This window comes from Aulonocara sp. 'chitande type north' Nkhata Bay, linkage group LG2, assembly GCF_057382095.1.
Source record: "Aulonocara sp. 'chitande type north' Nkhata Bay isolate Kocher_YH1m ecotype deep benthic linkage group LG2, A_spYH_male_GT1.1, whole genome shotgun sequence".
In the NCBI taxonomy this organism is placed as follows: domain Eukaryota; kingdom Metazoa; phylum Chordata; class Actinopteri; order Cichliformes; family Cichlidae; genus Aulonocara; species Aulonocara sp. 'chitande type north' Nkhata Bay.
In genome coordinates, this window is record NC_141345.1 from 18271060 (window position 1) to 18297383 (window position 26324).

A 26324-nucleotide genomic window follows, 5' to 3' on the forward strand; every position below is an offset into this window, starting at 1 on the left:
TCAGTCTAACAACACAGAACATCATTAAAAGGTTTATCTTTAACAATTCTGTACAAGACATGAATATTGTCTGGGTCTTTATGTGTGTTTCAAAGCTTGTTGTAGACTTACCATCATCATCCTCAGTACTGATGCATGTGGATCAGTGGGTCTGCTGCAGCTGGACACTGATGCAGATGCTATAATCTCTCAGACTAACCCACTGCTCATTTTCTCCTTCTCCCTGCAGACGATTTTTTCAAAGTGCACAAACTAAAACCAAACCTTAAGTGGCGACAGGCCTTTGAGATGTACCTGAAGACGATGCCGCCATACTACCTCTTGGTAAATGAATGCAACATCTTTAATGCTGCCTTTAGCTTAAATTGATTTATGGTGTTTTTCTTGTAACTAACATCTTAAATTCTGACAGCCCTTGAAAAAGGCACTGAGGATGATGGGTGCACCTAACCTTATCGCGGACACCATGGACTGCGGACTGAGTTACAGCGTCATTTCTTACCTGAAGAAGCTCAGCCAGCAGGTAAGTCACTTCCAGGCAGTAAAAGAGGTTTTGTGGTGCTTATTGATCGTGATGAAATGTAGAGATCAGACTAAACGACACAAGCGCTGAGGAGACTGAACTGAAACTATAAACTTGTCAAAGACAACGAGCACTGATGCTGTGTGAGGCCTCCGGTTCCATCAAAGGCTTCTTATCTTATTTCTTCTATTAGTTTAAAGAGTATGTTAAGCATCAAGCAGCGGCGTCTAAGTGGAAGTATTATTCAAGTCATAGTTTGGAAACTCATGCACGCTGACTGGATATTTTCAGGAGTGACAGTCTCACCATCTGCTGCAGATACAGGTGCTGACTATACAGCTATGAGTCCCGTGCTGCCATAATTTAACTATCAAGTGTGGAGCTAAAAGAGTTTCTACATGAGGATATAAAGTCTTTATAAATACTTGTCTTATTTTTTAATATGATTATCTGTGGCTGAAATTATCTGCATGAAAGACTGCCAAGAAATGGAGTGGAGAGATGTCTTCCAAATTATATTTCACTCATTTCACTTTGCTTGTTATCCTCATACTGAGATGTTGTTTTGTTGGCTCGAAGGCAAAAATGGAGTCGGATCGTCTGATTGTGTCGGTGGGGAAAAAGGCTCCGCAGGAAACTGGCATAAAGGTGAAGAACCACTCCAGCTCGCTTTCTCTAGCCCACCGGCGAGACTTTAAGCAGCTGCTGCAGGGAATCACGGGGGAGGGGCCCCTTCGCCTGCCGGACATTAATTTCAAAGAGTTTGCCGGTTTCCAGATCGTCCTGCTCAACAAGGTAGGTTTAGGACAGTCGGACACTTTGTGCAGTGTGTGGCATACTTTCTGTCAGCGGAGAGGGAAAACACAGCGTGTACAGTATTTGGTAGGATTCTTTCTGACTAGATGTGTTTGCAGGATGTAAAGCCTCAAGCTTATCGGAATGCCTACGACATCCCAAGACGGAACCTCCTGGATCAGCTCACACGAATGCGCTCCAATTTGCTGCGGACGTCACTAAAACTGATCCGAGGGCAAGATGAAGGTAAGTCAATACGCAGTGTGTTGCTAGTGGGAGGCAACAACTTAATGAGCTTGCATCATGCGTTTCTTCAGCTGGAATCCGGTGTAGTTACTACAACATTTCATGAAATCATCGTTTTGTGGTTGTTAGATTCCCTGCACAGTATTCCAGTGGCTCAGATGGGAAACTATCAGGAGTACCTAAAAATGATGCCGTCCCCTTTGAGAGAGATTGATCCCGATCAGCCTAAACGGCTGCACACATTTGGGAATCCTTTCAAGCAGGATAAGAAGGTAATGCAGTTTAGCTGCACACAGATGTCTTCACTCCGTATCGCGCCCTTACATTGTGTAATGGTTTCCTCTCTCTGTCTGTTATTCCCAGGGGATGATGATCGATGAGGCGGATGAGTTTGTAGCAGGCCCTCAAAATAAGAAGAGAGGAAATTCCAGTGACTCCAATTCGGGAGCTACTGTGAAGAGAAGGCGGAACATGTCACCGTTGCTGCGGCGGCCGCAGACCCCATCAGGGAACACCAACCATGTGGTGATTGGGAAGAACCTAGCAGGGATTCAGGGGCAGCAGAACCTCCTCAAACCAGGTCCACAGAACAAAGGTAAGATGCGAAGGTAATAACAAAGTATGCTCGAAGGTGGTGAATATGAGGCTCACGCTGTTCATTGTTGCATCATCAGGAGTGGATAGCATGGTGGTCACAGAGAGTAATGGCGACAGCGCTCTCGGGCTCGACTCTGGGGAAATCTGGCCTGCAGAGATGGAAACTGAGGCAGGGAATACATCCTCACCGAGTTTAGAGGAGAACGTTGGGACAGGAGCAGCAGTTCGCGGGGAGGACCTTGGCACGATGGAGGAGAGGCTGGTGGAAGATCATCTAAACGAGCAGCCGCTGGAGGAGAAGCACAACTGTGAACGCCTGAGTCCACAGAGCCAGCTGGATGGCGCTGACGCTGAGCCGGCAGTGCCTGAGATCATTTTCATAGCTCCACTAGACGGCAACCTGGCAGAGCTGCGGACGCGGGTCATCAAGGAGGTCCGCAAACCCGGACGAAGTGAGTGCATTTTTGTTTTTCAACAATATCATAATTAAAGATCTTTACACAAAGAGTGCTTTGCAAAAAAAACCAACACAAAATTCAGAATTTTTCAGCTCTGGCATTGCCGTGTAACGTAAGCGTTACGATTTTATGAAAAGTTTCCATCAAACCACGATGAGCTGGTCCTGATGTTTCACAACAAGAAAAGGAAGAAACAGATTCTCAGTTCATCCAATTCCTCAGGGTTCGATCCAGGAGATGAAACTGCATCACGGCCGCTTACGTACATATTTCAGGGCGTCAGTGGGCAGTTTGATCTCTTGTTAGCAGAGCTGGGAGCTGTGAAATCATTTCAGAGAGCTAACTGTCCTGAATCAGCATCTAGCTGTGTGTCTGATTTATAATAATATTATTTTAGTAGTTGTATATGTGTGTTACGAGGTCACTTGTTACCAAAGGCAGTGGCCTGATTAGTCACATCTGTTCTCATCATCTATTTGCAAAAAAATTGAAAATTCAAGCTTGATTGGAGAAAATGCCAAAAATTATCAAGCAAAATTATGTGGTCTGTGTGAACGGCTACATTAAGAATTGGTGAGTCTCTAAAACATATTTTTCCAGGCCTTCATATTAATAATAGCCAAAAAAGACTGTCAATATGAAAAGAAGCAGAAGCAAAACACAGAACTAAGACTGATGCGTGACAGTCTGTATAGTTTATTAGAAAAAGTGCAAGTTTTAAAAAGAAATATTTAATTTCAAATAAAAATGATCAATTTCAAGTGCATGAAACACGGACTTATTCAGACGACGTTGGAGAAAGTTCAAAAGAGTTCCTCAAACCTTTTCAGATTTTTTTGTTTGCTTAAAATATTTGTGTTAGTGTTTGTAGTGGACGGTCGGACATTCTGGACAATATTGTGATTTAAATTATCACAGTTGATTTTTATTGATTTTTTGGGTCTTTTTCAGCTTTTGTTGACAGATACAGTGAAGAAATGACAGGAAGGGACAGCAAAGACAGAGAGGCAGGGGAAGACACGTGGCAAATCACTGAGCTAAACCGGCGCCCGATCACAGAGGATTTATTGAACTTGAAATCATTGTCCTTTCAACAGCGAATTTCTTTGCATTATACTTCACTTTATCAGGAAGTTGGTACACTGAAAGGCGAGCGCATCGTAGCCAAACACAGCAGCATTCGTCCCATAATGTTTAAATCTTGCCACAGTGAGACTTCTTTAGCTGTTTACATTTAATACTTATTAATCTAAGGTAATCTACAGTTCGTATTCATCATCTGATTATGAGTTCCAGCACAAGCTGATTTCTAGTCATCTGATGAGATTTCAGGGTCCTGATTTTCATCCCCATGCATTTAGTTTTTCATGTGAACTCCCAGATGAAGATGCTCTAAAAAGGTAATTAGACTGAGTGATGCACTTTCTAAAACAGTCTTTGGTCATTGTTGGTGGGGGAATTATGCTGCTGTGCCTTTAAAATGTTCTTTTAAGATAAAATGTTTCCCTTTAGTTCAAAGTTCGGATGAAACGGATGTTAAACCTCTTCAAACACATGAAAACTCTTTTCTCCTTGGGCGTCTGTTAGAGTTATTGTCAGATGTCGTCTTTATGGGGGTAAAGTTAAAGGTCGAAGCTTGATTGTCCTTAATGCTTGATCATATCACACTTTCACATGTTTTAAAATTGGATTCGTTTTCTGATTTTTAGCTTTTTTTCATTACATCAGAGAAGAGGTAGCTGTAGCCCATTTACAGTCTATGTGCACCCAGTGAGGAACACTGCAGTATTTTTTTTAAAAATAAAACATAATGGATCTGTCAGCTGTGCGGCCAGTAATACAACATTAACAATATGTTTACACATTTTTAAAAACTTTTTTTCATATAAATCCCAAATTGTTTTTGATTTCTCAGCTAAATCAGTCAGAGGTGGCAGAGAAATGTAAAATACTGATTCATTTTATTTCTAATTTGGGGACGTACTGGGAACATTTGAACCGCTTCCTTACCTTGTGCCTTTTCTCAGACTATGATGCAATACTCAGACTACTGCAGCAGGTGAAAGGCCCGCCAAACGTACAGAGGTACTTCATCCAGCACGCCATCAAAGAAGCAATGAGGTAAGAAACTGAGCGGCTTTGAATCTTTTGAAATCCCCAGACAAGCCTGTTAAACAGCGCGTCGCTGCACTGACATACAGTGAGTTCAGTGTTTCTGAGGCACTGCGGCTTCAATGGCATTCATTTCATAGCCCTTTGAATCAAATTCATCTGCAGCACTCTGATAAAGTTTGAGGTTCCCACTGCAGTAAGCTGGAAAAGGAAATCAAATTGATAGTGTGAGCTCCCACCAGCATTACAACTGCACTTGTTCCAAACACCTTGCCGCAGTTCATCTGTGGATTCATCTGTTCTGTCTCTTCTTACACTGATTTCATGTGAGGTTGATGTCGCACAACTCCTTGTTCTTCCTGTTATTGAAAAGTCGTCGCTGTGATCCAAAGTAACATCTAAACATGTCCCGAACAGGTTCAAGAAGCGAGTACTGATCCAGCAGCTGGAGAACGCCCTCACGGAGCTGGAGGAGAAGCAAACAACACCACAGCTTCCCAATGACCATGGCAGGTAGTGACAAAGCCACTTTTGCTTAAATTTTCTTGCCGGCTGGACATCGCAACCCGAAGAGAGGCATCCCTCTAGACCAAGCCTCAGAAATTCCGATTTGGAAACCAGCTTGGGAGAGGAACAAATGCACTGATAGTCCCTGTGCTGTACGTCACATCCTGTTAGAGGCAGAGGGCTTATTCAGAGGAGGGGCCTTGGGGAGCAGCTCCACTGGGGATGAGTACAGACACTTTAAAAATAATCCTCTGACAGATGCCTTAAACACCCATATGGCTTTTGTCTGTATGGGGACGTTGCTCAGAAACCACACATACACTCCATTAGACAGATAACACAGTAAGCCAGCAAAGCAGTGGGTAGACTGGCTTATTGGGATAGTTATGCTAAAAAATAAAAAACAAAACAAAACAGGCCCTTCTTCAGCTGGTCTGAAAAGTGTTTTATGGGTAATAAAATGTGCATTCATGGAAATTCACGGATGGAAGGAGAAATACTGTCCAGAAGCAAGACAAACCCTCATATTTTTTTGTGTTAAATCGGCAACAGGATGCACTTTGTTGTCCATGTTACTGTTGATCAATATGATTATTACTGGTTGCACTGGCATCAGAGGTGGGCAATATGGGAATAGGACTATGAGTGCCATAGTAGCAGAAGTAACAGAAAACAGAGATTTGAGACATCCAAACCTTCAGCATCAGAATCTGTGAGATGTCGGCTTTCAGCCCAACGGCGTGTCCGTGTCCGTGCCATCGGCTGAACAATCCGCGCTTCGTGCAGAATCCGTTTACCTGCTCTCGTTTTCTGTTTTAGCTGTTTGGTGGTTGCTGAAATAATTTTGTGAGCTTTAACCGGAGATTCTGACATTGCTGGTAAAATACATTTGTATTTAAAAATCAATTCAGGATATAATGAATCGATAACGTGTTATTCAAGCTAAAATCGATTTGAATCAGAAAAGTGAGTTTTTTAAACCCACCCTTAGTAGCGATAAAGCGTTGCTTTTCTGGGAATGCATTAGAAATGTGTATTTATGGCTAAATCAGTCAGCAGGCTGCACATTATGGAAAATACTGTGTTCAGTATTGGTGTGTAATAGATTTGAGTCAGTATAGCAAACTCATAATGTGAATATGACCATATTGCCCAACCCCAAACAGCATTAAATAAGATTCACATATGCCTCACTCATGGCAGCTCCCAACATGTTCTGAACCCACAACCAGCTCCAACCTTTTAAAGCGTGACTTTGAAGGACAGCACCAAGTAGCCGAATCAGTGTTTTTTGTGATAGTTGCACAGAAGCAGCAGTGTTTACTGGTTAAGTGACCGAGGAGCATTCTTCCTCTCACCTGCCATCACAGCAATACAACATGGGTCACTCCTGCAACTCCACAGGCGCACACTCACGCCCGAGTCATCCTCACACCTCAAACGCTCCAGTGGTTCCCCAGCGTAACGCAGTTTTGCATCCAGCAGTCGCCTTTTTGTTGAAGTTGAACCTTTTGCATTTCTCCTCTGCTGCTTTTCAGATGAACCCGGTGTCAGCACTCCTCCTGAGTTCTCCTTGTTTTTACAACAGATGTACACTACTTTTTAATGTTCATAGGGAATAGAGATTATTTTTGTGAAATTGCTTATTTCAGAGTCTAAGAAATATTTTGAAAGACAAATGTTCAAAGCCATTTTTGTAAACTGTTAAAATACATATAAAAAGTGGAAAGTTTTATGAACCTACTTCTTTTTTCATCAAAACAAAAAAATAAAAAAAATGATAAAAAATTAAGCCACGGGTAGAACGGTGTTTTGTGCATCAGACTGTGTAGTTCTAGCTTGAAGTTGGTGTTTTTTTTAAATACTTAAACAGTTGATGAGCACACAGCTCGCTTACTTTCATCTTTTTTATTCAAGCAGTTTTGGTTTAACCCCCATAAAGTCTCTAGAGTCTGTGTTTCTTTTGTAAAGCCTCACTTTTAAACTGAGCAAATGCTGCAGACACAACACTTTCAGTGTGTGTCTGACAGAGTGATGGAGTTGTGGAGCAGAGCTCTGCGACACGCACGGCAGCTGGACCTATTTTCTTGGTGACCCTTTGTCATTGATTACCATACAACAAATTGTAATTTTACAAAGGCCTGCAAACGCTGGAATTGCATTTACACTCAGCAGCCACTTTATTAGGCACGCCTGTTCAACTGCTTGTTATTGGAGGTGTCTTGCGAGCCAATCACACATCAGCAACTCCGCGAATTTAAGCGTGTAGACGTGGTCGAAATGACCTCCTACTTTATGATGCAGCTCATAAACTTGATCCCTGTGTACTTAGTGCAGCTCTGCACATCACACTTGTTCTTGAAAATTGCACCAGTACATCTCCGAAATCTTTTAAAGTCTCAATTTTTAAATTACTTGATTCTTGTGTTTTTATATTAAAGACACATTAGTGAAACAAGCATTTAATATGTACTTTTTCTCCATTTCTGTTCTACATGGTTTGTTAGTTTGCTCCATTTTAACCCAGACTGGAACTTTAGCCTTGACTGCCACCTAGTGTCCATCATAAGCAGCTGCAGGTTTTTTGAATCAGGAGGGTTTTTTTGTGACGCAGCAGTCCTGCACCAAGGTCACAGGTACAGCACAGCTCTGCAGACTGTCACTATAGTAATTAAATTTTTTAAAGCCATGCGTACCAACTTCTTCCTGCATAAATAGATTACCTGGAAAATAAATAGTCCACTTAGTTTTGTCTCACAAAAGCAATATTCCAGCCCAAGTACAACAAAAAAGGAGATCTGGACACTTCATAAAATCAGTATGCCTTTTATTAAATTAAAAACAATCTGTTGAATATTGACGAAATGTAAAATGAAGGGAAATAAAAATCCACTCTAATGTACCAGTACTGGCTAGTCTGCCTTATAGTGTTCACAGTCTCATTATAATAGCGCTCTAATATCGCCCATCCCAGTGTTCACCTCATTTCCTGTGACTTAAAAACCATTTTGTGTACAGATCATTTATGCTTCCTGGAAAAATTAAAGCAAATATTAGAGTCCACTGATTAATCTCATTTTAGTTGACAAAGTTTTCAGTTGCTGACGTGTGTTTGAAACGAAACAGCAACCAAAGCAGGCTTTGTTATTCCCTTCATACAAAAGATATACAAAGGAGAGTAATATCCCAGTTCAGTTCAGAAGGGATCAAAGGGGTACATGTCTCAGTATTTTAAGACTCCAAAGCGTTTACATACTGTATATACAAACAAGTCTGCTTGGAAATAATAAAAACAAAAACTGAGGGGTTGGCACAGTCAGTGTTGAATATGGTGGCAACCACGTTATGGACAGAGATGCATGTTCAGACAGTATTATTAGTTTATTTACAAAAAAAATAAAGAAAAGTTAAATAGGAGAAAGATGAATTCTGACACGTTCTCCCTCCTTCTGCCTAACAAAAACAAATCTTATCTGACAATGACCGTGTTACAGACAGGAAAAGGCCAGTCTCAGTGCAAATGCTCCAGCTTGCGTAACCGTATGGGGTTGGGCAGAGCTTGTTGGTTGCGTACAGAAGAGGGCTCCTCCTCTGGTGTGCGGAATAGCACCCGACCCCTGTGATTGAAAAGGTAGAAGGATGGGTGGTTCCTCAGAGTGTCAAAAGTCCTGGGGAAAGAAAGAAAATAGAAAAACGTCTTAAACACTGGCACCAAGAGGCAGGAAGTTATGGAGATTGATTACATTTGTTAAATTATATAATCCACTCCTGTAGGAGAGAAGGGACAGAAAAGTGTGTTTACATCCCAATACAGAGTTAGAATAAAGAAACAAACCAATGTTAACACCCACTGGAATCATTAGTGTTGCAGTGTGGACAACCCAGTGTCCAGTCATCAGATGAGACATTTTTCAGGTAAAATTGAAAGTTTCAGGGGAGAATTGCATCAACTGTGTAACATTCAAGCTGTGATTTCTCATGTGGGATGCTTTGCTTGCCGATTTGCATCTACAGGGTTCACTTATTAAATCTAGAAGTGGTTACACTCCCGCTGTAAAAACTTTGCCTATATTTTGGGTTCAGCACTCAAACTAACCAGTTAGCAGATCACAACATGAACAAATCACTTATGTTTGGCTTTCTTACCGCCTTACTTCTTTAAAACATCTCTTTAATTCTTATGTATGGCTACGTTCACACTGCAGGCGAAAGCGCATCAAATCCGATTTTTTTGACCCTATGCGACCCATATCCGATCATGCTATGACAGTGTGAACGGCGCAAATCCGATATTTTCAAATCCGATCTGGGTCACTTTCGTATGTGGTACTGAATCCGATACATATCCGATGTTTCAGAAAGCGACTGCTGTTTGAACGGTCAAGTCGCATTAAATTCGCCTTTTACGTCACCGACACAAGACTGAAGCCAATTATCAGCGCCAGAGAAGCGCCCGAGAAGACATCGCGAACGCTTCCTGGCCATCCAGTGTAGATGTCAGTGAAACTGTTGGGAAGACAACGTAAACATTTTATTTGTACTGTATAATCTGCAGATTCTGACAGAAATCTGCAGCTATCCTTTGAAGCACCGCTCCTCTCTTAAACAGCAATAAGGATCATTATTAGGTTATTTACATTATTATGTAAATAACAAAATAACTTAAAGCAAAAATTGGGAAACGTGAAGTCCGAAGTCTTCATATTAAGGGCCATCAGTCAAACAATGCTGTTGGTCTGGGTCTAAACAGAGCGCGTTGTGTGTGACATCTTCTTTTGCGCATGCGGGCCGCTTTGAGCGTTCACACTAGAGCACGTTTGCTGTCGCATTTAATTGTAGTGTGAACAAGCAGACAAAAAAATCGGATTTGATCAAAAAATCGGAATTGAGCATTAAGACCTGCAGTGTGAACGTAGCCAAAGACTGCTTAGTTTATACAATGTTGCTGCTCCAGTTGCGTCCTAATCACTTTATTCATTCTTTTATCTGATCTGATAAAACCTCACTGATGGATTAAAGGTGATCAAGCAGGGATGGGAAACATGAGGCCTAGGTACCAGATTCAGCCTGACAAGGATTCAGACCGGGCCCACTCCATGCCTTTGAAAAATGTAAACAAGGGTATAGAGCCTGGGTTTAACAGTATTTTCATGAATTTGACAGCTTTTTCTATTGATAAACACCTCACCTACCTACAGCCATACACACAATGCCAAAGTAATGAATATATAAACAAATAAATGACAGTGAAACACATGAACTTTTCTATGTACTACAGAAATGTGTGTTTTGTTTGTAATGTTACACAGTTCTTACAGTTTAAGCACAAAGACTCATATTAATCACTGCTAAAAATTATTGAATTAATAATTTTAGTCATTTGCAACAGTATGATACTAGACAGGCACACAACTCCTCCCTTCACTAACAGCTGAAGTAGTCAATGTTCATAACACTGAACAACAGACTGAAGCTCCAGCCAAAACACCATCTTGTCACCTGCAGCTGTAGTTATAATAATGTCACACTGTGACCCAAAGTTCTTCTGTCAACCCAGCAACCTTTCATTTACTTTCACGTATAGGCCCCATTCTTTGGCTTTGCTTTGAATACGTTTTCAGTCTTAGGAGGCTTTCAACACACTAGCTGTGTGATGTAAAGCTGCATCTGTGGGATTCGAGGTGAACAGCTTCACAGTAATATTACTATAAATGTCGCTGAGGTGGTGAGCCATGAGCTTCCCCTGTGACAGAGGACAAAAAAACAACTGCACTGCCGAGGGAGTGGAGGTGTGCCAAGGTGAAGTCAGCTTACTTGTTTTTCAGCTCTGAGGAAGCATCCATATCTTTGAACTCTCCAGCGATGTGGACAATACCGTAACAGGTCATGATAAATGACAACAAAGTCTGCAGTACAATCTGGAAACATAAAGAAGGAAAACGCTTGGTAAAACAAAAAGAAAAAAAAGAAAAGTATTTGAAATCAGGAAGAAGGCTGAAAGTAAGGATAAAAGTTACTCACATCAATTGGTAGCGTCTCGTGCTCCTTCTCTGTAAGTCGCATGTATGATCGATCTGATGGGAGAAACATGTTTGAGCTAATGCAGTTAATAAAATGAACACCTCACACAAACAGTGCTAATTAGCCAACTCTAAAAAGGGCTCCAAAAGAAATGCCATTACTCTAGATAGCTGTCTACCACTAGCACTGACTCTGCACTGCAAGGAAAAGATTTCAATCGCAACCACTGCGCCCCATTCAAAGCGGAGCAGAGCCCACCTAGCATGATGTTAGCTAGCCAAAAGGCCCGAGCTGCTGTTTTGTCGAGCTACCCGGTGATACCGGAGACAGTGTGCGTTAAATATAGCTACAGAGACGTGTCTTTGGCTCTGTGCAATGAAACTCACGTTGTGCCGCTGAGAAAGCCGCATGAGCTAAGGAGAAAAGTCCGATGCCGACAACACCTTTCCAAAACGACGAAGCCATCTTGAACCGAAGCGAAGAGGAACTGCGCGTACGGTGTCGTAAAACGGTGTCGTAAACAGCCGCACACATGGCGGTGTAAAAAAACACCCTATTAATAAGTGGGAAATTAGTTATTAAGGGAAACACATATTAATAAGTTATATATAAATATACATGAATATACACAGACTGAATGGTTTAATTTGACTACTTTATTGGTCGCGAATACACGGCCCTTACCCATTTGTGCTCTTACTTTGAAGGGATGAGCTAATATCCGCTCTAGCCTCTGCCCTTTCCGGTTAGCTCGCATAGAGCTTTCATATGCCATATCATCTATAACTTATTATATCTCTTTGAAACATTTACTCACTCGACAGTACTATTTAAAACAAACACAAATATGGCAGAAGCCATTCAAAAGAAGCTGAAGGTGGAAGTGGAGAAATACGCGCAGATGCAGAAAGGTGGGTGCTAGCTAGCCCTGCGTGGTTTCTCCTAGTGTGACATGATGCATTGAGCTAACTGACCATATTAGGAAAGGTAGATATACATTAAAGTGTGTCGTTATAACTGCCGTATTCATTTGAATTATAGTCGCAACAATACTTTCGCTGTAATTAAAATGTAACCAGTTCCTCCCCTGATTAGCTAACTGTGTATTGTTCAGAGGTTAGCAAGAGCATGTCAGCCAGACAGAAGCTCGAGACGCAGCTGACAGAGAACAACATTGTTAAAGAGGTAACTATGATCGCTTATTTGCTATTATATTCACTGATAGCACCATTGGCATACCATTTGTTTCTATGTTGCGGTATGTGTTGTGTTCTGTAGTAAACACGAGATCTCATTTTGTCTTTCCAGGAGCTTGATCTGCTGGACTGCTCAAACACCGTTTATAAGCTCATTGGTCCTGTATTAGTGAAGCAGGACCTAGATGAGGCCAAAGCCACAGTAGCCAAAAGGCTGGAGTACATCAACGGAGAAATGTAAGCCATTTCACCCACACCAATGTGTGAAGACACCTTCACAGTGCTATGGGAATACATGAGGTTTTGGTCACTGGGGATCAATTATGATTCAAAACACCCGCTGTGAGTTGACTAAGTGTAGGTGTTGTGATGATGGGGGAGAGGTGGAGCGGGCGCACACACCGTCTATATTGGGGGTGGGCAATGATTTTTGAGAACATGAGAAGCTGGGGCGGTTTTGGATGGCTGCCCCAACAAGCTTATAAAGAAGTTAAAATTAATATTGAATTCATATTTAGCACATCTGAGTTCAACTTATTGGTGCAATCCTCCACAACAGTCCCGGGTTCTTGGGAAAATTAATTGGCCTCCTCTGGTCTATAACTGAGACTCATCAGTATTGCAGAATTTGTGACATTCAGAGAGTTCAATTTAAACAAAAAAACTACCGTCAAGTCCAAGAGCTCAGATTCACTGGTGATTGCACACAAGTAAAAAGACAAGCAGCGCCATCACCAACTGCAGCAGTAATTCAAGGTGTTATTGGTGTTATTGTAAAGGCTGCTTCGCAGTCAGTCTTGGACACGTGCATGACTTCCTGAAATCAGCTGTCATGTTGTTTAGTCATATTAAGCTCAAGGAATAACTGATAAGAGTCCAAGTTCTTTTCTTTTCCGATAAGATAAGATAACCTTTATCAGTCCCACACATGGGAAATTAGTTTTGTTCAGGATGAGTTCAGGATGTGGTGGGAGTCAGCAAATCTGTTTAGGATTACTATTGCTTCGCTGTAGACTAAATACAGTGGACTCAGAGGTTCCTTTTGTGCCAATATTCTGGTCCCACTGTGGCCTGAATCTGCAACAGAAGACTCTTATGAAGCATTTTAACTTCAACTCCAGGCTATACTTACAGAGCTAATTAAACCAGCTCTGGGAAAACATTTGTCTGTTTCAGTTCAACTTCCAACATTAATTCTTTCCTCTTTTTGCTCTTCTTGTCCTTGTCGACATACATGGGACAGTGTTTGAAAAAGTATTTTATTACTTCATGTTTTTTTTTGTTGTTTTTTTTCCCCATTGTTTGCAATCTGTCCAGGAGAATAGATCCATCTTGCTGTGCCCTTGCTCTTGTTGTGTTGCCCCAGGTCTTCCCGCCTCATGTTTCCCCACTGGTGTGCATACCAAGCCAGTTTTGTAGCTGTCCTCAATATCACCCAGCTGCCTCTAAAGAAAGTCTCATGTTATGGTCAAATTGATTCCATTTCCCCTGTTGTGGACTGAAGTCCTTTTCCAGTCTGCACCTTAAGACAGTGAAACCAGAGTCTTTTCACTGGACTCACTGGAGAGGCAGCTGATTATTGCTCCAATATGTATTGTTCCAAAGTGTTTTTATAGCCACATGTCTAATACTGTGGTAAACACTACAGTTCACATGTGAACGTAGTTTTGGGACAACTGGAACCTCATAAAATCAGAAACAATGCCTGCCCATTAAAAATGAACTGTGCAGGCAGCTTACAGATGACTCCATTGTAGATATGAGAACAGACTTTAGCTGTGTCACTGTGCTCCTTCATAGGTAGAGGGCAGTCATGAGCTTGATCTGTGTCAGTCTTTTCTCCTCACTGAGATTACATAATAGCAGAAGAAGATTTAAAAAGACCAGAGTCCTTTAGGCAAAAGTACTAAACTAACTTCTTGATTCAGCTTTATTGCCACTTTGTGCTTTTTAAACGGGTTACATTTTTTTGTACAATTATAGATAAAAATAGAATAGAATTCAACTTTGTCATTGCACATGTCACAAGTACAAGGCAACAAAATGCAAAATGCAAAAATGTGGGTGTGTGGGCTTGTAATACTTAATTTAAGGTAGCGTTCTTTTTGTGTTTGAATGGTTTGAGATATTAAATGTTAAAGTATTATAATCCTGAATAATTACAGATGTTCAGTGTACAAGAATGGGATTTAAATATTCCTCATTTGTGTGTGTGTTTAAAACTCAGTGGTTTCCTTTTTTTGTCCTTTTGCAGTCAGAGGTATGAGACGCTACTGAAAGACATGGAAAAGAAATCCGAACAACATCGAGAAGTGTTGTCAAGTTTACAACAGGAGTTTCAGAAAGCACAGGGCCTCGCTGTGGGCAAAGTCTGATGGAGTGATGTAGCTGCACGCACGCTTACACAAAGTAGTTAATATCATGTAAACCTGCGACACTCTGCTTGTTTCTTGGCATTTCTTTGCAGTGTTATTACTGTGACTTTTCTCTTGATACGAATAAACATTTTTTTTTGTCATGAACCATCACCTTTGCGTTAGTTTTCATTTTAGGGGGCATTTTACCTTTAGGACATGTGCTGCATCCTGACAAATTACACACCAGGCCTGTGCAGCACTCTGTGTTTGTTTCTGTGAACATTTGCCTTAATTACTGGGGCATGCTGGTTGCCACCAGAGCAGATGTTGTCCAGTCACTGACCTCTTCCACAGCTTACAGCAGAGAAAAAAGCACAGCGGTGCTGCTTTGTTCAACTCAATGAATGTGCGTTCCTCTCCATTTACCACCAGCGGAGGGGTTCACTAATAGTCAAGAAGTGAAGCCTGTCTGAGGGTTTAAAGGAAAAACATATACTCTAAATTAATATAGATATGCGACTAAACTGTTGTCAGCCAGCGGATTTTGAGCTTTTAAAAACTGTTCATACAGAAGAAATACCAATTGTGTTATAAAAGTCGCACGTAAATCGGTTTCTTTGCTGAATTTCGCCGCTAACCTGTGTAACTGTAACCCTGCTTTGCAGCGTAGGCTACATGTGTAAAAGCCGAAGCCGAGCGCATTTACGGGCTCAAACTCCTGCATCACCGGTTTGCGTTAAAATGTTTCACATCTGCTGTGAGTATCCTTAATTTGGCTAACGCTAACCTCACGAGGACGTGCGGTAATTGGCACTACGACACGAAGGTGTCCTCGTGCACGAGTCGGTTATCTCCAGCGCGCGTGCTCCAGCAGACCCATTAACACCTGGAGGTGCAATATGCTTTAAACACAGCCAGAGCCGAGCCACTGACAGACCGAAACCAGCTGAACGTTCGGGTATTTAGTCGGTCTACACGAGAGAGATACTTTTGTTTTTTATTGATTTCAGACAATAAAAACTGTCTGTTTACCTGCTATTAAATCATGTGCTGTATTTTGTGGCTCTGACTTGTGTCTCCTGCGAGCGTCAAATGCTTTGTTGTGGAGGGCAAACGGCGTGTTTATTGTGTTCTCCCTAATGTGGGAAAACCATCACGGGCGGGAGCAACTGCTGATCTGCAGGTTTAGTCAAACACTTTCCGATGCAGTTTGGGATATTTGTTTTGGGACAAAATTCAATTTCATGTCCTCTCTGGCATCATTCTGAGCAAATCTATCTGATTTATAGGTTGTATTCTTATCCACTTCACAGCGCCTTTAAAAAAACAAGTTTCCTGTTGACCTGTTTGATCTTCATTTAGACAGATGCCCCTCTAATGAAACCTAATCTGATTTCAACTTTAATTGATTTACTTAGTCTTGTGTGGGCTTTTCTTCGTGCGGTTAAAGCTTAGAGGCGCACAAAGGAGCATCCTGTCCAGAGATCAGCGCAGCGGGACTAACACCTCCTTTGATAGATGTTTTCAAACGCACTTTGAAGGAATTCCTGTAGGATTTTTGATAAGGAGACTTAAAGAGACACACGATATTTCAAGTCGCTATAAACATGAAGCTGTGGATGAGTTTGTGAGTTTTGACGCACAAACACAGAAAAATATACATTCTTTAAAATGTCTTCTTTTATTTGTGTCCTCTGTCATTTTTTTTAAAACTTAAGGCATTTCAGCGATGTGAAGGGAAAACGAGAGCAGTTACATTTTCAAATAAAAGGGGATGATTGCAGGACAATCACCGCTACTTTATCCAGGACGGGTAAGCGTTGGGCTGTGACCTATCACATCCAGCGTGCATTGAAATGCTGATGGAGGGCAGTTCCCAGTTTTGAGTGGATCTTTTTTTCAAATGCAGATAAGCACACAATCGAGGCTGTTATCGCACTGATCACACCTGGCGGTAGCCTATTCAGGCAGTTTCATCAAATCTGTCACCAAAACCCAGAACGTGGATTTCAAAGTTTCTCAAGGCTAAATAAATATCAGCCCCCCTCCCCTCACCACCAGAGACAGTTTCCGTGATGCTGTCCTTTCAGTGGCTTTGATGACACAAACAACAGCAAAACACTTGCTGGCTGAATATCCCCAAGATCTAAATGATGGAGATGCATCAAGACACTGGCTGAATATATCCAACATGCTCCTTTTACAGAACCTTGTTAGTATATGTTCTAAGTATAGGTCTTTGGTGGAAACAGACCACATCAAATATACCTCAACAAAACTGGCAAACCTACATTACTCAACCAGACCATTTTACCATCTGGACGTTAATATAGTTTAATATATTTGTATTTATATAATGTATTTACTTTAATTAGTTTACTTATTCTATGTGTGTTTAATTATCAGAATAAGATTTAAGAAGTTTGGAATAGTTTCAGTTTATTCTTAAATCACAAATCAACTCAAATACAAGGTCCAACATAATATTATATAAAGCTTATAAATGGGGACTCAAACTTTAGATAACATGGACCAAATACATATATAATTTTCAGCATATATTATCATCCTACCCTAAATCAATGCAAATATCCTAAAATAACCCAAGGATCCTCACATATAAATAACACCAATCCAATAGTTTTAAAAGGTCTTTATCATACAGGGTTTTAACTGCTTTGAAGCTCATTCTAAAATTGTGGATCTCTACAGTTTACACTAAAATTTGTATAATTAACTTTGCATTTATTTCCCCTCAGAAGCATTTTTTTGCATCGTATCTGTGAGAGGAATAATCTATAAGTCTTACATTATTTTACATTACACAAGCATTCAGAAAAATGTTGCATTCAGTTAACTAAAGATTTGTAACTATGAAAAGAGGATCCGCCGGAGCATCCAGCTATATAACTTTGGTTTGTAAAGTCTGTAATCTGTATGTAGGGTAAGTAATGCACCATAAAACAATACAGCAATTTCAGTGAGGCTCCGAGTCAATTTAAACCCGGTAAAAGGTCTCACTTTAACAAATAAATCAACATATTTAGATAATTTCTTAGTAAGGCTTTTAGTTAGAAATGATTCAATGCAAAAATGTAAATCTAATTTTTGTTATTTTTTTCTGGCTTCTGTTTGAACAAAACACAATAAAATTTGTTGAAAAGGAAACGCACTAGATTTAAACCAGACATTCACCTTTATCGATCCCTCATTTATAATATGTTGGACATTTAAATAGTAGCAACATTACTTCATATAGTAGCAACATTACTTCATATAGTAGCAACATTACTTCATATAGTAGCAACATTACTTCATGCCAGAGAAATTAACGAAAAAAGCTGTCGGCATATCAAAGAATAAGATATATATATATATATATATATATATATATATATATATATATATATATATATATATATATTCAACTATATATATATATATATATATATATATATATATATATATTCAACTATATATATATATATATATTCCATTTCACACCTGGTTTTGCTTTTTAGTTTCCTATAGCCTTTTCTTTGACGTGGGAGGATTTTGTGGATTGGATGGTGCCGCACCCTGAAGGAGTCTAGACTCTGGACAGTGTGTGAATGGGCGCCATTGTTTGCTCCTCTACCCCTGAAAAAAAACTGCTCTGATGATTCGCCTGCCTATCAGCATCACAAAGGATGTCATAACTGTCGATCGTTGTGGTTAACTATCCTGTGCCCGTTTCATCTACAAGTGCAGCAGCTTTAAAAGCTTCACACGATACAACAGGCCACTCTGGGAGGTTTGAGCAAACTGTGTCTTTATTGAAGACTCAGCAAACACATTCATGAATTATTTCTCACACACAGTGGCTCAAATATATACACACGTTCGAGCCAAAAAAAAAGAGGGAAAAACAAAAACAAAACCCTCAGCAACAGTAAAGCAGGGAAAGCAATTTTTCGCCCGTCCTGTCAGCACAAATAAATGTTTTACGTACTGATGCGTAAATGTGGAAAAAAAAAACCCAACCCCCCCCAAAAAACTTATGAGCACATATAGGTGAGGCTCAACGTTTTAAAAAGAGAAATCACTGATTACACTCGTACATGTGCGAGGTAATAGAAAGTGACTTGAGTGAGCTAAATACAGGCTGCGCAGTAGCCTAAAAAATACACATTTATACATTTTGCTCGCATAGTTGGTACAGTAGTTACAAGGACACATAAGCCTCGGTCTTGATGCTGGAATCACTGAGGCCAGGGCCTCCACAGGGGATCAGGGATGTGCCCCACACCTGCGGGGGACAGATTGCTGGTGTCAGCGTGGAAGCCAGCCGTCTGCGTCAGGTAGTGGTGAGAGAGCTGGGGGTGATGGAAGGGCAGAGGATGAGGAGGCAGAGCAGCAGGAGGATGGTGAATGTGGCCGGGAGTGGTGGGGTGCATGGGGATCTCTGGAAGCGTAAAGGAAGCCCGAACAGCCGCTCCGCTGGGCTCCCCTGCCTCCTGGCTCTTGCTGGCTATGAACTGGTTGACCCTGAGCAGGCAGGTCCTCATGCCGTCATGGTAGCTGGACTGGCAGGCACAGGCCGGTCTCTGCTCCACGGACAGGGCCCTCTTTGAAGCCTGGTGATCCTTCTGTACATCCTCCTCTGCCTTCAGGAAATCGACCACACTCTCTAGAATCTCTGCCTTCTCCACTTTCGGATTCTTTAGTTTCTGCATTAAAATCAAATCACTCACAAACAGCATATAAAATAAATAACAACAACAACAACAACAAAAACATTATGAACAATCGAAATTAAAACTACGACGCAGAGACGTACCTCATTGTGGGTGCTCTCCAGCATCAGAACTCGCAGAGTCTCCAGACTGTGGTTGATGCGCTCCCGCCTGCGCTTCTCCATCTGAGGTTTAGAAATCTTTGTGGGCGAAAAAGTAAAACACTTTAGACTGCAAACAGGAAGATCGCGCTTTTTGCACAAAGTGTTGCTCCTGCGGAGATGTAACTCACCCTTCTGGCGGCCCTCTGTCCTCGAGCTCCAGGTGAAGCCTTCATGCTTGCCTCGTGCCTCTCCTCGTTGCTGCAGATCCAAACCGAACGAATGACACAAGTTTGCGCCCTTGTTGCAATTTGTTGATCCCCGTGCACACGGTCACGCCCCCTCTTGACACCCGAAAGAATCTGAGTCACGTGGTTCGATACAGCCGTTGCTTCCATTGAATTTTAAATGATTTTGTTTAGGCACTCTTATTAAAAATGTTTATTGATTTAATGGAACTTTTTGAACGAGTGAAACAGCTAAACACGAGGCCTGCCTTTTTTACGCATTTAACTCGGACAGTTTCTTTTAGATCGGCTCCCCAAAAGCATGAACTCTGTCTACTCCTTTTTCTTTGCGGTTAATGCTTGTGTCTGCTTGATGCTTGAAAATAAAGATCAGCGGTATTTGCGCAAACACTGCCTCATTCATATTTCTATTTTGAATTATTTTTGTGCGTTTCTTCATCAATTCATCAGCCTCATGTTGCCTTTTTGCTTGTGCACCCCGACACAGAATACCTTAAAAACCTAACACTCAAAGAGACTCGTTCAAAACAAACAAAAAAGCAAACGCGATGCCATTAACAGTTGTCTAATTGTTCTTTTGGAAAGTAAAATGGTGATCCAATGAATACGTTGAACAGGCACTCGATTTATAGGATTATTGTTTTGCATAAATACACTCAGTCGTCTCTCTTGGCCTCCTCTCCACATGCTGATGACGATTTAAACAAAAATGTAAAGTTGGATTCAGCACCCCAGATTCAGACTTTGATTTTTCGGCACTGATTTTTCGTGTGTAGTGTGGTAGACCTCAGCCTTCCACCCCTTAATTCCTTCCTTTACAGTTTTTTTTTTATTGGTTTGGCGCAGTTTCCACAAGCAATTGGTACATTTTCAAAACTCTTAGTACTTATATCACAACAGATCATCAAAAGTGCACCTTTTTCAAACATTTCAGCATATTTTCAATTGTGTTAGTACAATACACATAATGACATAATATCCTTTTCACTACACAAAATAAGTGTTTCATCTAAATAAATGTTTCGTTCACAGTTACTGCCTTTCATAATGTTATCACTATAAAATTTTTGATTTGCATCCCTTATTATTCAGTTTAATACATTTTTTTGTCATTTAATTCAACCGATCTTAATGTTTAATCAATGAATCATTCATTATGTCCATGGATTTTCAACTTGACTGATTGTTGTCTGGTCATTTGTAAGTTCCTTTTGAGAGGAACAATGTCCAGGTGAAACAACTGCGTTCAGAATATATTCAGATACAACACTAAACTGGCATGCAATTACTGTAACAGAGGGTGATGGAGCTGGATGCTGCTGTGAATCATCACAAGTATATTTTTGTTGATGAGGCCGGTTTCAATCTGGCAAAAACTAGACACAGAGGACGTAACCTTATTGGGCTACCATCCACGTCCCTGGACAATGTGGGGGGAACATCTCAATGTGTGCAGCTATATCTGAAGATGGTGTGGTAGGCTGTAGACCAGTTCTAGGGTCATACAACACTGAACACCTGATAGTTTTTTTTAAATGAACTGGAGCAGGCCTGTCAGGGAGAAGACATCGTCTATGTTGTTGTGTGGGACAATGTCAGCTTCCACCATGCACAGCTGGTTCAGGAATGGTTTCAAACACACCATATTCCCCTTTCCTCAACCCAATTGAGAAATTCATCTCTACATGGAGGTGGAAGGTGTATGATCGCCATCCCCATGAGCATGTCTCCCTTCTTCAAGCCATGTGTGAAGCTTGTGGTGATATAACTGCTGAGCAATGTCAAGCCTGGATTCGTCATGCCAGGAGATTTTTCCCACGGTGCCTGAACAATGAAGACATCCACTGTGATGTTGATGAAAACTCATGGCCCAATGTTAATGACCGGCTTGATTAATTGTGTAAAAGTGATGAAAATAAAATAAAAAATATATTGTGCTTATGTAAATGACTTGTTGTTTTTTCTCCCTTTTTCGTGTGTGTGTGTGTATATATATATATATATATATATATATATATATATATATATATATATATATATATATTTTTTTTTTATGTCTGAACATAAGTGTAATATTTGCTGTGTAAAGTTTTACAGTTCAGTTACACTCATTCATCACCAGGGACAATTTGAAACGCTTACCTTATATTATTTGCTCCTGAATGAAATGATTGGTAAAAGTACTAAGTTGAAAAAAGATCTTACTGTTTTGTTTGGGTGATTAAAGCAAATGTTCTCAAAATATATCACAATGATCATGTGTTCTGAAACAATGATTAAGTGGAATGAAAATATGTGCAAATACAATGAAATCATGACATCAGATTTTAAAGAATGACTAGTGGTGTTACAAATGTGATCAAATGTGAGTTTTGTACTGAGAGATTTAAAAATGCACACTTTAGTTATGAAAATAGTACCAAACCAATTAAAAAAAAAAACTGTAAGAATGGCTGAAGGAATAGTGGCATCTCTCAGGTCTTGTGTCAGGATTTTGTTCCCTTGTTTCTTAAGGACGTGCTTTTCATTACTGATATTTTCATTAGCTGGTGATATGTTTTTAGGCCTGCATGTTCTTCTTTTGTCCTCCACCTGTGGATTGTCCTCAGTTGTTGTTGTTTTTTAAGGACAAAGTGCACACGCCATGTTTCGAATAAAATCTCTTTGGGAATCCCCTTATTCGTGCAAAAAATAGTCATTTTTCTGCATGTCAAATTGTGTCTTAAATTTGGCATTTTTGCCCCATAGATAGAGGCCGCTGGTAACAATAAATAAATACAGAAATATTAAAACAAAATAAATAAAATAGATTATTTGCTCCATTAAGGTAGGTGCCTTTTTATGCTTGAATGATGTTAAGTGGCTTAACAAGCAAACAAAAACAAAAAAATCCCCAAGATATTGCTTAGACAGTGGTCAGATACAACAACTGAAAATATATGAAAAAGCATTCGATGTCCAGAAAAACACAAAATCCTCCATAAAGCCTGAACACTACAGAAAGTCACTGGAGGCGAAGCATAAAGCCACGAGGAATGGCTCAAGACTTTTTAGAAGTTGATTTTTACACTCAGGTGTAATGATCATTATCAACATCACCAAGAAAAAATCTACTTTTTCTAGTTTTCTACTGAATAACAAACATGGATGCCCTCACGGCATCTCGCTTCCACACACTGTTATGTTTTTGCTGTTCTTTAAAATTGTTTGTTTCATGTGTTTGGCCTTAAACATTTTATACATTAACAGATGTATTTCTGACCCTGATCTACTGTAATTGTTTCCAACATGTCATGCTGGTGAGACCCACTTTTTTTTCCTTCTTTAAAAAAAATCTTTCCCGGGCGTACTTATTAACTATCGAAATACAAATAGTGAAATCATCGAGCTGAACGACTGTTTCAGTGCGACCTGCGTGTTCTCACATGACGCAGAGTGAGTGAAGTTGGCGTTAACTGCGCTTTTAGCTTGGTGTAGCTCTCTGTGCACTGCATTTATGGTCACCCTGATCCTCATAATGGGCTAAAGAGTGTGGAGATAACACTGGGATGATCGGATCACGGGGATCCAGAGGAGATTAAGTAGCTTTTCAAAAGCAATGATACTTCCGTTTCAAATCAAAGAAAGGGCGATTAGTGGAGGCCCGGGGATCAGCCCTGGTTTCTATGGCAGTCGGGAAAGAAACTCGCTCTTTAAGATACACCATTTGCAGCATGAGGATATAAAATATAGATATAGAAAGGAATTAGGTGTTCAAGTTGTGAATGCAAATACAAGTAAACGCACAGTTTGGGTCTCCGAGTGCGCTCGAGCATTAATGTGTGCAGGATTTAAGCCACGTGAACCCGCCCCATAAATAATGAGCCCGTGAAACCTAGGATGGAAACTGACTGGTCTGAAATGCTGCCCTTCTAGCAGAGAAATGGAGCATTCAGTTCTAATATGGTGACTCCTCGTGTGTGCCAGTGACAAAGGAGGCTGGGGTGTCGGACCTGACAGGTTTGGGAACGTGGAGCGAGGTCGACAAGTGGTTTGATTTTGAAAGAGTTTGTGTGAAGTCCAAACACCCAACCAACTGTCCCGAAGGAGAAACTGGCACACACTTAACGCTTGGGTGTCATAATCATCATCTTCACACGTCATCACGTCAGCACACCAACTTGCCCTTCTCCCATTTGGCCCATATCTACAACTGTGCGCTCACGAAGTTGCTTAAATCTAGTTTTTAACGATTATCTTGTGTGCGTAAAGCTGCAAACGCAGACAACACACGAGGCTATCTTCAACTGTGCGCCCTGCTCCTTCATCTCAACTTGGTCTTTAAAGAAGAGGAAGGACAAAAATCACTTCATGCAACGTGCTGATGTCTCACACGTCACAAAAGTCCTTGTAGCTGCTCGTTTTCTCACTTTGTCCCTGTTCCCACGAAAATGGGATGTTTCCCATGATCTCACTTCACCAAGTGCACCTTCTTGGTGTTGCAACCAAACCTCTTTCCTTATTAAAAAAAAACTATCTATCTATCTATCTATCTATCTATCTATCTATCTATCTATCTATCTATCTATCTATCTATCTATCTATCTATCTATCTATCTATCTATCTATAGGCCACACGTTTAGCCACAGATTTAACATGTTGTCTTTAATTGTCACCATGTTGGTAATGGTTTCAAGTTTCGGTTTTCCCACAGTCACTCCAGTCTCTGGTCAGTGTCATCACGCACACGTGCCAGCCAATCAGAGGTCGCAGGAGGTGCACTTATAAGTCCCCCTGTAGGAGGCAGGGGGCTTTAAACCGCTGGAGGACATTTAGATAGAGCACTGCAACATGACCAGGAAACTCCAAAACCAAACCCAGAATGATGGGAAGAGCAGGAAAAGGGTAGGAAACTGTATCATTATTCTGTGTTATATTGCATGATTCTTTTTGGGATTAGGAAAACTTTTTATCACTGTAAGCTAATGTTCTTATTCTAAATTGGGTAGACGAGGACAAAGTAGCTTCTTAGCTTTAGCAAAGCAGTGAAGTCAGCATTCGTTGTGTTGAACTTTCATCACATCACTAAAGCAAAGCTTTGTCGTGACCTCTCAAAGACTCTGAAGCCAGTTGTGGAAAAGAAGAGAAGAGATCGAATAAATCAAAGTCTAGCTGAACTGAGGCATCTGCTGATGAATGCCACATCTGATCCAGTGAGTAATGTCTGAACAACCTTAACTGTGTATGAGTTGGCAAGTAAGCCATAAATGCAGTGGGAAAAAACGGTTTCTCCTCTCCTTTGTTCTTTGATTTGACCTGTCCATCATCAACAGCGGCTGCAGAATCCAAAAATAGAGAAAGCACAGATTCTGGACTTGGCTGTTGACTATCTCCAAAAGTGGACTGATAAAAAGGGCCCGAGCAATGGTTAGTTAAGCAAAATCAAACTAAAACCAGCATATTCATGTTCCACTTGTTTATCCCTCACATCTCTGTCTTTTTGCATCCTGCAGACTCATTTGATACTCATGCTCCTTTGGCAGACAGTGGCCACTCGGAGTCCAATGCTCCTCCTCTCTTTGGCAGAGAGAGCGCAGGTTTTCAGCAGTGTGTGGCCCAGCTGACCAGCTACATGCACAGGATAACACCGGCACAGAGAACAAGCCTGATTGAGGGGCTTAAACATCACGCAGAGGGTCTGCAGCTGAAACCAGACTTCAACCAGCGCGCAGCATCTGTGGATACCATTTGCTCATCCAACTCCAAAGATCCTCCCGTTTTGCTTTTCCCGTCTTATTCCCCATTTCAGCCTCTCGCTTGTTCCACGCCATGCCATGACTACCTGAGCCCTCCTCCTTCTCCCTGGCTCTCCCCTTCTTTCTCCATGTATGCCACCTCTTCTTTTGCGTCATTTGCCTCTCTCTTCTCCATCCCCCCCAGCCTTTCACCTCCATCTTCCAACACCTCCTTCTTTAGCTTCTCACCCACAGTTCCTCACTCCAGCCTCTCCCCTCTCACCACAATGAGACCCCCCTCAAACCTTCTACACAGGGAAGTGTTGGCACCAAACTCTTCCCCACCCATTTGGAGGCCTTGGTTTTGATGTGGATCAGAGACTGACATGCTGACAGGAGCAGAGCCACCTAGTGGGGATAAATTGCAATTGAGGGTGGAAAATTCTCAAAGCCTTGAATGTACAGTGTACAGATTTTTAAAGTTGCCTATAATGTATTACTATTCTTGTAAATAAATTAAGTTCAAATTCGTAAAGTGTGTATTTGCTTCCTCCCGTGCCCATGTGACATGTCATTAATCTAAATCAATAGCTCCTAAACAATCCTGAACAATGGCAGAGCCATACATTTTTTTAAAGAATATTTGTGGCCAGGCTGAGACCAGAAACTGATTTTATTTTATTTGTATTTTCAGCTCTTAATCTGTAAGGGAAAAAACAAAACCAGAACCCAA

General features: G+C 40.9%; 5 protein-coding genes across 10 annotated transcripts in view; 3 read left to right on the forward strand and 2 right to left on the reverse strand.

The window, feature by feature from the left end:
• The window catches only part of ints6l (integrator complex subunit 6 like), a 41649-nt gene extending 16955 nt beyond the window's left edge, over positions 1-24694 (forward strand). The window contains exons 10-19 of one of the 6 annotated variants that reach the window (XR_015131099.1): positions 230-324; positions 413-523; positions 1103-1318; positions 1438-1564; positions 1694-1836; positions 1928-2159; positions 2239-2613; positions 3571-4019; positions 4647-4740; positions 5149-5193. Coding sequence is in view for 3 of the 6 variants with exons in the window: in XM_086306936.1 (XP_086163062.1) it covers positions 230-324; positions 413-523; positions 1103-1318; positions 1438-1564; positions 1694-1836; positions 1928-2159; positions 2239-2613; positions 4647-4740; positions 5149-5244; positions 24571-24673 (1592 nt within the window). In the remaining 3 variants the exon portion in view is untranslated. Of the gene's footprint in view, positions 1-229; positions 325-412; positions 524-1102; positions 1319-1437; positions 1565-1693; positions 1837-1927; positions 2160-2238; positions 2614-3570; positions 4741-5148; positions 8394-24570 lie in introns of those variants that run through there. The other 5 variants (XR_015131101.1, XM_086306936.1, XM_086306956.1 and 2 more) reach the window with 5 other exon arrangements.
• mmgt1 (membrane magnesium transporter 1) lies at positions 8049-11808 on the reverse strand. Its single transcript, XM_086307000.1, has 4 exons — positions 11646-11808; positions 11260-11312; positions 11053-11156; positions 8049-8906 (listed from the first exon to the last, which is right to left on the reverse strand). The coding sequence occupies exons 1-4, from the start codon at positions 11791-11793 to the stop codon at positions 8750-8752; spliced, it is 462 nt and encodes a 153-aa protein (XP_086163126.1). The 5' UTR covers positions 11794-11808; the 3' UTR covers positions 8049-8749.
• Positions 11963-14983, forward strand: pfdn6 (prefoldin subunit 6). Its single transcript, XM_086307011.1, has 4 exons — positions 11963-12170; positions 12374-12444; positions 12568-12692; positions 14710-14983. Exons 1-4 carry the CDS (start codon positions 12107-12109, stop codon positions 14828-14830), a joined length of 381 nt encoding a protein of 126 aa, XP_086163137.1. The 5' UTR covers positions 11963-12106; the 3' UTR covers positions 14831-14983.
• her5 (hairy-related 5) lies at positions 18949-19891 on the reverse strand. The gene is made up of 3 exons (XM_086262805.1): positions 19820-19891; positions 19632-19727; positions 18949-19521 (listed from the first exon to the last, which is right to left on the reverse strand). The coding sequence occupies exons 1-3, from the start codon at positions 19862-19864 to the stop codon at positions 19054-19056; spliced, it is 609 nt and encodes a 202-aa protein (XP_086118931.1). The 5' UTR covers positions 19865-19891; the 3' UTR covers positions 18949-19053.
• Positions 24574-26072, forward strand: her11 (hairy-related 11). Its single transcript, XM_086306972.1, has 4 exons — positions 24574-24761; positions 24974-25069; positions 25190-25283; positions 25370-26072. Exons 1-4 carry the CDS (start codon positions 24708-24710, stop codon positions 25957-25959), a joined length of 834 nt encoding a protein of 277 aa, XP_086163098.1. The 5' UTR covers positions 24574-24707; the 3' UTR covers positions 25960-26072.
• Positions 26073-26324: the final 252 nt, after the last annotated feature.